Genomic DNA, 11,033 nt, shown 5'->3' with positions numbered 1-11,033 from the left:
GTAGCTAAACATACCAAACAATCCTAGTTCAATCTCTTAGACATTTTGGGTTCTGGGCTCCTTTGTTACAAACCTGTCACAACTTTCCTTTTCCCATATTAGTTTGTCCCTTATTTTCTTTCCTATTTAGAAATAACCAACTTCGGGACCATGTTACTTTTCCCCTTAACAAAATGCATTTTCGTTTCTCATATCTTTCCTAGTACACTGAAATGTTTTGCTTATTTTAGTAGCTTGAAATATATACGTATATGTACATTACAGCTTTCACCCTTAAAACGGCTTCCTTGGTGGCTCAGTGGTAAAGAACTCACCTGCCAATGCAGAAGGCGTGTGTTGGATCCCTGGGTGGGGAAGATCCCCTGCAGAAGGAAGCGACAACCACTCCAGTATTCTTGCCTGGAGAGATCTATGGGCAGAGGAGCCTGGCGGGTACAGTCCATGGGGTCACAAAAGAGTCGGACGTGACTGAGCAACTGAACAACAGCCCTTAAGAACCTTCTGCTAAGTCGCTTCAGTCGTGTCCGACTCTGTGCGACCCCATAGACGGCAGCCCACCAGGCTCCCCCGTCCCTGGGATTCTCCAGGCAAGAACACTGGAGCGGGTTGCCCTTTCCTTCTCCAATGCATGAAAGTGAAAAGTGAAAGGAAAGTCGCTCAGTCTTGTCCGACTCTCCGCGACCCCATGAACCGCAGCCTACCAGGCTCCTCTGTCCATGGGATTTTCCAGGCAAGAGTACTGGAGTGGGGTGCCATCGCCTTCTCTTAATCGCCAGCAAAAACAGAAGCAAGGATTTTTGATCATACCAGTGCTTCCTGATTGGAAAACTTATGTATTCTACAGCCTTCAGACACACATCATCTCGTAGAATAATAAATTTCTACCCTCGCTGTGGTGTGATATGTCTCCAATAAACCCAAACACATTTAGTTTTTTCTCTCATAAAAAAAGTGGGTGAACTTAGACTTGTTTAGCAATTAGCAATTCAGACAGTGTCTCCCCATTATTTAGCTTAATAACAAAACTTTTAAGTTGCCAAAATCTGGAGAGACTTTTTTAAAGTAGATTTCCTAAAACAGTTATTCCCAAAGAGCTCAACTCCCAAAACTCTTATCTCATTTATATTTGACTTAAGTCATTGTATCAAGTTGCTTTCCTTGCTCATGAATTTTGTAACAGAATTAATAAGATCTTATTAACTTTAAGTATAATAAAATTATAGTTGTTGACTCTTGAAACATGTCTGCATTAACTAAGTTTAACAAGCTTAAACTTTCAGACCAGATATTTAATACTGAGTATTTCCCAGATCACATGAACCTGAAATTCATTTAGGTAGGTTCCTTTTGTATTTTTAGTAAGCACTTAATTTCTTTAAGGGCTTCCCTGGTGGCTCAGAGGTTAAAGCGTCTGCCTCCAATGCAGGAGACCTGGGTTCGATCCCTGGGTTGGGAAGATCCCCTGGAGAAGGCAATGGCAACCCACTCCAGTATTCTTGCCTGGAGAACCCCATGGACTGAGAAGCCTGGTCAGCTACTCCATAGGGTCGCAAAGAGTCGACACGACTGAGCAACTTCACTTTCACTTTAGTTTCTTTTCAGCAAGTCACAGAGCTCGTTTGCACACTGAATAATTGCTGAATAATTCTGATACCATCTGAAGACATGCCTTTGTGACAGACACCCACACAGAGACCTGTTTCCCTGCTTTCCCTCTTTTCCCTTCAGTCTCAGGAACCGTCAGAATGTGTACAGCTCAAAGGCACTGGCGGAGAAAAGCAGGTTCCTCTTAGAAAGCCACTTCCTCTCAGTGGACAGGCAAAAACCAGTTTTTAGAACATAAGAGAGCCCCATTTGGCCATTTTCAAGATGAGATCTGCTTCAGTACCCAAATAGCCAGTTTAGCTTAAACTAGCAGACAGTTGTTCAGTCGCTCAGTCGTGTCCGACTCTTTGCGACCCCATGGACCACAGCACACCAGGCCTCCCTGTCCATCACCAACTCCCAGAGTTTACTCAAACTCGTGTCCACTGAGTCAGTGATGCCATCCAGCCATCTCATCTGTAGTCCCTTTCTCCTTCCACCTTCAATCTTTCCCAGCATCAGGGTCTTTTCTAATTAGCTGATTCTTCACAGCAGGTGGCCAAAGTACTGGAGCTTCAGCTTCAGCATAGTCCTTCCAATAAATATTTAGGGTTCATTTCCCTTAGGATTGACTGGTTTGATAGAGCGTGGCACACAGCACTCACCCCCTGCACTTCTAGATGAGCTTGCAGGTGGCTCTGAAACAGACTTCAAACTAAGCGATCCGTTTCGAGGAGCGTCTTCGCCACATGCAGTTACCAGGGCCCTCTCAGGAGGTCTCTGAGAACACTCAATCCTTCCACTTCCTTTCTTTCCTAATCAGCGGGGTCTCCCCTCAAACCAGGATCCAGACCACTAACAAGGGTCAAAACCAGGAAGAGAGAGCAGGGTGTGGACTCACATACTGAGACAGACAGACAGACACACACCCCTGAGACGATAATCAAACCCAGTCCAGAAGGCTCACTCGGATTCAGCGCCTTAAAAGCTAAGGAATTTCATGCTGTCCCGCTTCCCATTCACAGATTAGTCTGGACTGTGGTGTTGTCATTTAGAGAGCCACTTGGGGCCGTTTCTCCCAGGATCCCAAGGAATCTTGGAGAAAGCAACGTTACAGTAAAATCACATTTTCTTCCTATCACTGAAAACGACCCAGTTCTGTAAAACACACCCCAGGAAACTATGCAATGGAGGAGAGCTCTGATGTCGCATTCTGCACACAGCCCATGTCACCAGCAGGGCCTCTGGGGGTGGCACTGAGGTCAGAGTGCCAGCATGTGGCCGGGGCGGGGGCGTGGGGACACACACAGAGCACAAGGTCCAGGCCTGCAAAGGCCAGTGCCTGACGCTGCAACTGCACAGCAGTAAGAGCGCACACGCCAGGCGAAGTCAAGACGTGGCTCCCAGCCCACTCCTGCCGCTGTGAGGCCGGGCCCTGCTGAGGCAGGTGTGGCGTCTCCGCTCCACGTGGGGGCTTCAACTGGGGTCCCCTCCGAGCTCTCTGGGTTCCCAGTTGTCAGAGAAAAATGACAAGTTTCTGGGTTTTCACATCACTAAACATGATCTGGCAAAACCGGGTGTACACTGTAGAGTTTAGTTACGGAAAAGGGGGAAACTTTCATCTAGAAAGAGAAATGTTGAATTAGCAAGTTCTCCCACTAGAGCAGAAGCTTGGTAAAGGGAGGTGAACTGAAAGCACCTACGGGGGTGTGCGCACCACTCTTCCGGGTGAGCTGCAAACGTGACTCGTACAACTAGAGAAACCTGTCGGACCTCCTGGGCTGCCGGCTCACTAGGACCCGCTCCCCCCCTCCTGGAGCTGCGCCCCCCAGCTCTGGGTCCTGCCCACCTCATGGGGCCTCCATGAGACGGGCAGATCAGGTGAGAGCCTGGGGCCCTGAGGAGAGGACCCCGGGGGACCCCAGAGGGGCCCCCGCCCCCGTCCACCCGCTCCGCACCCTGTCCTGGGGCAGCCTCTGGCCGTCGTGAGGCACAGGGACCAGCCTCCAAGGTGCACATGCAGGAGGGAGAGGAGCCAGTCTCCCCACTGAGCTTCTCTAAACACGGACACATTGAAAGGAAACGGCAGCCCGTCAGCCCATCGCCGGACCAGCCCTGATGGCAGCTGAACCTACAGGGCACCCGGCCACACCCACGTGGCTTTGCCACAGGGCTGAGCTGGGGGCTGCTCTCAACCCTAAACTACTAACACTGCCCTTCCTGGTGGACCCTGGGCCTGTCCTGGACAGGCAGACACGGCCGCTCAGCGCTCTGCAAACCGGGGATGCACCTGGGCCTGATGGCCGGGCTCAGCTTGGCGCTGCTGTGCTGCAGCAGTTCACGGGCCTCCGCTGTGAGGCCACTGCCCAGCTGGCCACCACCCAAGCCTCAGGCCCCGCTGTGAAGATGGACAGTGCCAATCCCCCGGATGGGTTCATGCCAGAGAGCGAGACACCCTCGGCGTCCAGCGCTGTGACTGTGAAAGCCCCAGGACCCAGAGCAGCAACGCTGGCAAAGCCGAGCAAGGGGACGCTTGGGGTGGAGGAGGGCGAAAGCTGTCGGGCAGCAGAGGCACCAGGCTGCTGGCTCATCATCTCAGGAGGCTCTTTCTGCCCGAAAGCCCAGCTCTGTCTTCCCGCAAGTCGGTAGGGGTGGAGCCAACACCAGCTTGGCCAGGAGGGGATGCAGAGACTGAACCCAGAAGGTCAAAGTCCCAGTGAGGGTCACGTGGGACTCAAGCTGACCTTTTCAGATCTTAACCTGAGTTTGAGCACGTGAAGACATCATCACAGCTGCATCTCCAAGACGGAAAACCTCCGAAGCAAGGTGAGCAGCACTGAGAGATACGCAGGGACGTGCCTTCAGGTTCTGTGAACGTTGGTCACTTTATTCAAGTTCTGGGCGGTGGAAACAGCCTCGGGCCCCAGGGTCTGTGCGAGGGGGAGGAGCCCTAGGAGGAACGCGGTTTGTCCGGTGTGTTTAACGTTGAAACCGCCTCTCCAGTTGACGCAAGCAAGCGTTACACCTCCTGACCTGTGTGCGCCCCCTGCCCCTGCGCTGCCCAGGGCACACGAGACTCACGACCAATAAACGTGTTTTCCAAAAACACTCAACGGCACTTTCAACAGATACAAGCTTTTCATTTTAATTGCACATTCGTGGCAAGAAAAAGATGTCAGCACTGTCAATTAAACTGTGGGGCCAACACGTGAGGGTGGCGGCGGGGCCTGCAGCCCAGCACTGCCGGGGCAGATCCCCCGACGGCTCCCTGACTCGAAACCTACAGCGATTAGGAGAAATGGGCTGGCTGCACACGCGGTTAAAAGCAGCTCTCACATCTAGACAAGTGACTATTCACGTCTCCCTCCAGTGTCAGCAGAGCCACGGAAAGGGGAAGCAAAATTCTCGCTTGGATAAGCTTCGCCCGGGAGACGCCCCCTCGGCAGGTGTCGGGGTAAGGACCTGGGGGCCTTCTCTCCTGCCCACGCCAGCAGGGCCGTGAGCAGGTAGCAGGGACGCCTCGGGGGCTGCCCCACGGCCCTCCTGGGGAGACCGCGCACAGGCCGGGCGGGACGCTGTCCCTGGGCACGTCAGCTCCAGGGCATCCGGCACCACGCGGCGGGCACACACGCCTGGGGTTGGTGTTGGGGGGCGGCCGCAGGCCGCGGGCTGGGGGCCGAGGCTGCTACCTGGCCTTCTTGGGCTGCACCGGTCCATTGGGGCGGCCAGGCGCGAAGTTCCAGTCCACGGGGTTGAGCAGTTGCTGCGTCTTCTTGCGGGTCCAGTAGGGGTTGATGAGCAGCGTGAGGAGGGCCAAGCCGACCACGAAGAGTGCCAGGTGCGGCAGGAAGAGGCTGCGGGCCAGGCGGCCCCAGTGGCCCAGGCAGACCCACCACATGTGGTAGGTGAGCACCATGCGGCAGTGGAACAGGTGCACCATGGCCCACTGGTTCAGCCTCCAGAGCCGCGAGTGCGCGCAGCCAGCCTGTCGGGGGCAGAGTGCGGTCAGGGGCGGGGCCGCGGGCCTCCCGCAGCGCGCCCCGCCCACAGCCGCCCCGCCCCCCGCCCCGGGCCTGCCCCACCCCCGCCCCCCGCCCCCCGCCCCGGGCCGGGCAGCACTGCGCACAGCCAGTGATGAGGCGACGCCGGGAGACGCGCCCATCCCCCGTGACCAACCCCCCCAGGCCCCGGGATGAGAGGTGTCGCCGGTTGTCTTCTGGCGTTGTCACCCCAGCAGCCCACGGACACAAGCCCAGGCGAACTTGCCCTAAAATTATTCTAAATTCATAGTAAAACTAGCTGCAGCCAAAACCCAACAGGGCACCTGAAGACTCTGCACAGCGGACCGGGCACACAGAGACAGGACTTTGTGGCTTGTGGTGGGGATCTCGCTGCACCTGGACGGCCCGCACACCGCAGACCCACGAACTCGTGCACCCCGGCCTCTCCTCGCTGCTCTGGGCGGCACTGGGGCTGGGGCTCGTCCTGGGCCCCCTCCCAGGGGAGGGCCCGTCTGGAACGCACAGGAGGAGAGGGGCCTGGGGAGGCACTGCCAGGCAGCTGCCTGCTGACCCTGGGAACAGGGTGGCTTCACTGCAGCTGCACCTGCAGAGTCCTGAAGGGACACGGACACCGACCTCTGGAGCGACCACACTGTAACAGGAAGACCCTAACCTCTGGGAGCTGTAGAAGGTGTTCACACAGCTCTGACACAGAAAGACAAGAAGAAACAGGACCCGTGACCCAGGGCCAACTTAAAACAGTGGAAAAACATGAGTTTCTTCCTTGTCTGAAGTACTGTGAACTTCCAAAAATAACTTGACAGAAAATTTGAGTTGCCTGCTGTTTCTAGGCCAGACATGACCGTGTCCTCTTCTACTACCAGGGATGTTTAAATCATCTGCAGATAATACCCACAGAAACAACCTATTTATTCTGGCAGTTTTAAATATTAAAAACTCCATTTACATTAGCTTCTATCAAGCCTAGACTAAGAAATGAGTGTGAAGAAAAGCAGAAGGACGAGGCAGAGTGAAACAGCAGGGAGCAGGGAGCCCAGGATCCCTAACAGGTCTTCAGAAAAAGTCTTGGATGAATTGAGGCACATTATGTTCTTGGATGGAAAACACTCAAAAGACATTACATTCTTCCCTCCTAGAATCCATCCAGATTTAGTCTAAATAAGAGAATACCTCCCTCCATATTTTATCACTTTAAAATAACTCTAAATAATTCCACCCATGCAGTAAATGCACCAGGAGGACGGAAGGTGCCTCAGTAAAGGATGAAATGTGGTGACACTTAAGAAATAAGGTGATTGCAGTGCAAGAAATAAACAACACGAAATGCAGAAATAAGTAAAATATATGGAGAGCTTATACTGGGCAGCATTTTGACTCCCCAGGGAAAGGATGGATGATGTAATTACATCAGGATGGTTGCTCGCTTCCTGGGAAATCCAGTGGGATCTCACTTCCCACCTTACTTAAAAATACTTTTTTTTCATATGGATTAAATGTCAATATTTCAAAGAGAAAGAAAACCACAGAGTACTAGGGAAACACCACAGTTCTATAGGAACAGTTTTATATCCAGTGCGTGGGGCAGGCATTCTCCATTTTACGTCAGAATCGTGACTCACACAAGTAAAATTCCTTAAACTGTACGATCAGACAGAAAAGAGTGCTTCTCAAACACCACAACAAGTAAGGTTTGAGGCTTTCAATGATAGATTCCTTACATGAGAAAGATTTAGCCTTTGCCTTGGCCCGAGGACACTAAATGTACAAACTGTAGAGTGGGGATGTGAGCTAAGTGTGCCTTGGGGTGCACACACGAAGTGCAGAGTGAGCTGTGAATGCTTGGGGGATGGGGGCCACTGCTCATCCTCTCCACCCAAGCGGCCAGCAAGCCACCTTCCATCCACTGAGCTGTCTCCTCCAAAGTTCACTAAAGGTACTCTTTTCCACAGTTTCCCCACGTTCTGAAAGCAGTCATCTTAAATCACTAACATCCACACCAGAAGCATGAACTTTTACTTCTACAATAACTGCACTAAGTTCAGAAAACTTCAAGCTTGGGAACTGGGCATTTTTGCTATTACTCGGGCACTAAAATTTTTGCATTCATCATCACCAAATGCTCTGAGAAAAGCTGGGTCAGTAACAACCTAAGACTTAACCATGCAAGGTTCCTTTGTCTAGCTTGGGTCCCAGCAGGTAGTGTGCCTGGTATATATTTACACATAAATTCACTGTTGTTTTTTTTTAATATCAATTCATCTTCACCTGGATTAGTGTCTCTGTGGATGAACCAGCTTAGATGTATGAGTGTGTAATTCATTTGTTATTATTTATAAACAGCATTTCAGAACCAAACTGAAGGAGGAAACAGAAGCGTGAGCCCATCTGGGGTGTAAACTACATCACACTGGTGGGGACGTCTGGTCCCGACACCCACCTGCATCTCATCAAACCAGAGTCCACGGCGAGAGTGCCTGGACCCCGAAGCCCTACCAAGCAAGAACTCGGCAGCTTTGGGAAAGGCTTAGAGGGGTTTCAGCATCTGAGCGGCATTTACTCCCAAGGCTCAACAGGACCCAAACTAGAAGAACTAGTCTACCTGGACACGCCTCCTGGACATGCTGGCTCTGAGATGTCCTAGCTGACGGGACAGCTTTGCTGTGGGGCCGCCCGCCCCGGACCCCCTTTTTCATTTCCATCCTATGTGAATGGCATCCAAACACTTCAGAGGAAAAAGACCACAAACAGAGTGCCTCTCCCTCTGGGATCCCCCCCACAGCTGGGGTCTGTCTGCTTCCTAAGGAGGGGGGCTGCCCCACCTCGGGAGGAGCTACCAAAGATCCCCTCCCCAGTGCCTGACGTGTGAGGGGCGCTGGGGGAGGCCTGTGTGAGCTGCAGGCCACTGGCAGACTCCATTGTGAGGAATCAGGGACCCACGGAAAGCGCCCTGCCGCCAGGACAGGCCTCCTGGAGCAACAGGATGGTCCATGTCCCAGAGCACCCTGGGGTCAGGAGGAGACCCCAGCTCCCTGCTTCACGCCGAAGAGGGAGGGCCTGGGGCGTCCAGCACCCAACTTGTTCGTGGGGCTCCAAACAGGTGAGCAGACAAAAGCCATAGCCTCCGCCCTTCCCCAGGAGGATGCTGCCAAGAAGCCCCAGGGCCCCAGCTGAGCCAACTGGTTGTGAGCTGGGCAGAGGTCAGCTCCGTCTAACGCATGGACTCCAACAGAGGCCCGGAGATGAGGCACAACCTTTCGCTCCACACAGAGGGGCAGGACCCATCCCCAGCCCTGCGGAGGGGAGGCCCTGGGACTGGCACAGGATGCTCCCCAGGGGCAGGAGGACACACGGACAGAGTGGGACACTGGGCTTCCCCAGTGGCCCAGGGGCTGGGAATCCGCCTGCCAGTGCAGGGACAGGGCTTGACCCCGGGTCCGGGACCCCACACGCCGCAGAGCAGCGGAGCCCACGTGCCACAGCGCCTGAGCCTGAGTGCCCTGGAGCCCATGGTCTGCAACAGGAGAAGCCACGGTGACGAGAAGCCCGACATGGCAACCAGAGAGCGCCTGCGTGCTGCAGCCAAGACCCCGTGCGGCCAAGAGAAACACACGGTTTATAAAAATGGAAATTAGTGAACAGATGAAATGTAAAAAAGTCCCAACGAAACTAAGGAGCTGAAGAACACAATAACTGAACTGGAAGAGTCACCAGGGAGGCCCCCAGTCATCCACAGGTTCAGTGTAAAGCGTGTCAGTTCCTCAGTCGAGTCCGACTCTCTGCAACCCCCTGGACTGCAGCCCACCAGGCTCCTCTGTCCATGGGATTCTCCAGGCAAGAATACTGGAGTGGGTTACCTTTTCCTTCTTCAGGGGATCTTCCCGACCCAGGGATCGAACTCAGATCTCCTGCACGGCAGGCAGATTCTTTACCATCTGAGCCACATGGGAGGTGTACAGTGTAACCCCTGCCAAAACTCCAATGGCATTTTTAACAACAATAAAAATCTAAAGTTCACACGAAACCACAGAAGACCCCAAATACCCGAATCAATCTTGAAAGAAAAGAGCAAAGCTGGAGACACCACATCTTCTGACGAACATTACAGCAAAAGCAAAGACAGTGGAAACACAAACAGCTGGGACGACAAACTAAAAAGTTTCTTCAAAGCAGAGGAAACAACAGAGCGAAAAGGCAACCTACAAAGTGCGGGAAAATATTTGCCAACCATATGTCTAATAAGAGATTAACCTTGAACATATGAACTCCAGGGATTCCCAGTGGCTCAGCGGTAAAGAATGCCGCCTGCCACTGCAGGAGACACAAGCTTGACCCCTGATCCAGGAAGACCCCTTGTGCTGCACAGCAATTATGCCTTGAGCAACATCTACTGAGCCTACACTGTGGAGCCCAGGAGTCACAGCTACTGACCCATGAGCCCCAGGGCCCACAAGCCAACAAGAGAAGCCTGCCACGGCAACTGGAGGGCAGACCCTGTTCTCTGCAACGAGAGGAAAGTCTGAGCAGCAACGAGGACCCAGCACAGCCAAAAATAGATAAATACATAAATTTTTTTTTAATTGTTTTTAAAAACAGGACTACACTCAACAGTAAAAAATAACAAAGACTCTGATTGAAACATGGGCCAAGGACTTGAACAATTTTCCAAAGATGACACATAAGGAGCCAACCGACAGATGAAATGAAAACATGCTCCCTGTCACCAGTCATCAGGGAAAAGCAAGACCGAAGCCAGTGAGCTAACATCCAAGAAACAAAGGAAACGTACACTGGTGAGGACGTGGAGAACCTCGAACTCTGCCTTGAACTCTGCGCTGCTGGTGGGAACACAGAATGCGCGGCCACCGGGGGAACAGTGCAGGGGGGTTCGTTTCTAAAACCGGAACTGCCTTAGGGCCCAGGAAGGGAACCGAAACCAGGACCTGGAAGGGCCTCAGCGCCCCGTGCTCACCGCAGCGCCCCGTGCTCACCGCAGCAGTCACCGTGACTGAGGCCGAAGCACCGCCGAGCGCCCCCTGACGGACGGCGGGCGAGGAGAACGCGCCCACACCCGCAATGGGAACCCGCAGCCCGAGAGAAGGAGGGAGCTCGTCAGTGCGCGACAGCACGGCTGGACCCGGAGGACGTTCACCCGGTGACATCCACCAGGACGGGAAAGACGGCACAAGTGCACGAGGACCAGGCGTCCGGCAGCCCGAGATCAGGCGCGGACGGTGGCTGCTGGGGGCGGCGGGGAGGTGCCCAGCAACAGGCAGCAGGCTTCAATCAAACGAGACGAGTAAGCTCCAGAAGCCCGCTGCACGCGTTGCCCTACGGCTGACAAGGCTGTGCTGGCCACCAAGATGTGTGCGAAATAACGCAACGTGAAATGAACCTTCAAGAGATGCATATAGACACACAGAAAAAGCA

At 53.5% G+C, this 11,033-nt stretch overlaps 1 protein-coding gene and 1 non-coding gene across 4 annotated transcripts in view; one reads left to right on the top strand and one right to left on the bottom strand.

Moving 5' to 3' along the window:
• Positions 1-1,384: 1,384 nt before the first annotated feature.
• Positions 1,385-1,456, top strand: TRNAW-CCA (transfer RNA tryptophan (anticodon CCA)). Its single transcript has one exon. It is a non-coding gene; the product is annotated as a tRNA-Trp (tRNA).
• Positions 1,457-4,712: 3,256 nt separating this feature from the next.
• The window catches only part of CLN8 (CLN8 transmembrane ER and ERGIC protein), a 51,322-nt gene continuing 45,001 nt past the window's right edge, over positions 4,713-11,033 (bottom strand). For all 3 annotated transcript variants that reach the window (XM_052661460.1, XM_052661458.1, XM_052661459.1), the window contains exon 3: positions 4,713-5,569. In XM_052661460.1, coding sequence (XP_052517420.1) covers positions 5,270-5,569 — 300 coding nt within the window. In that variant the 3' untranslated portion in view covers positions 4,713-5,269. The remainder of the gene's footprint in view (positions 5,570-11,033) is intronic.

The sequence above is a fragment of the Budorcas taxicolor genome, chromosome 24 (assembly GCF_023091745.1).
Source record: "Budorcas taxicolor isolate Tak-1 chromosome 24, Takin1.1, whole genome shotgun sequence".
NCBI lineage: Eukaryota > Metazoa > Chordata > Mammalia > Artiodactyla > Bovidae > Budorcas > Budorcas taxicolor.
This window is presented reverse-complemented; position numbering and strand designations above follow the sequence as displayed.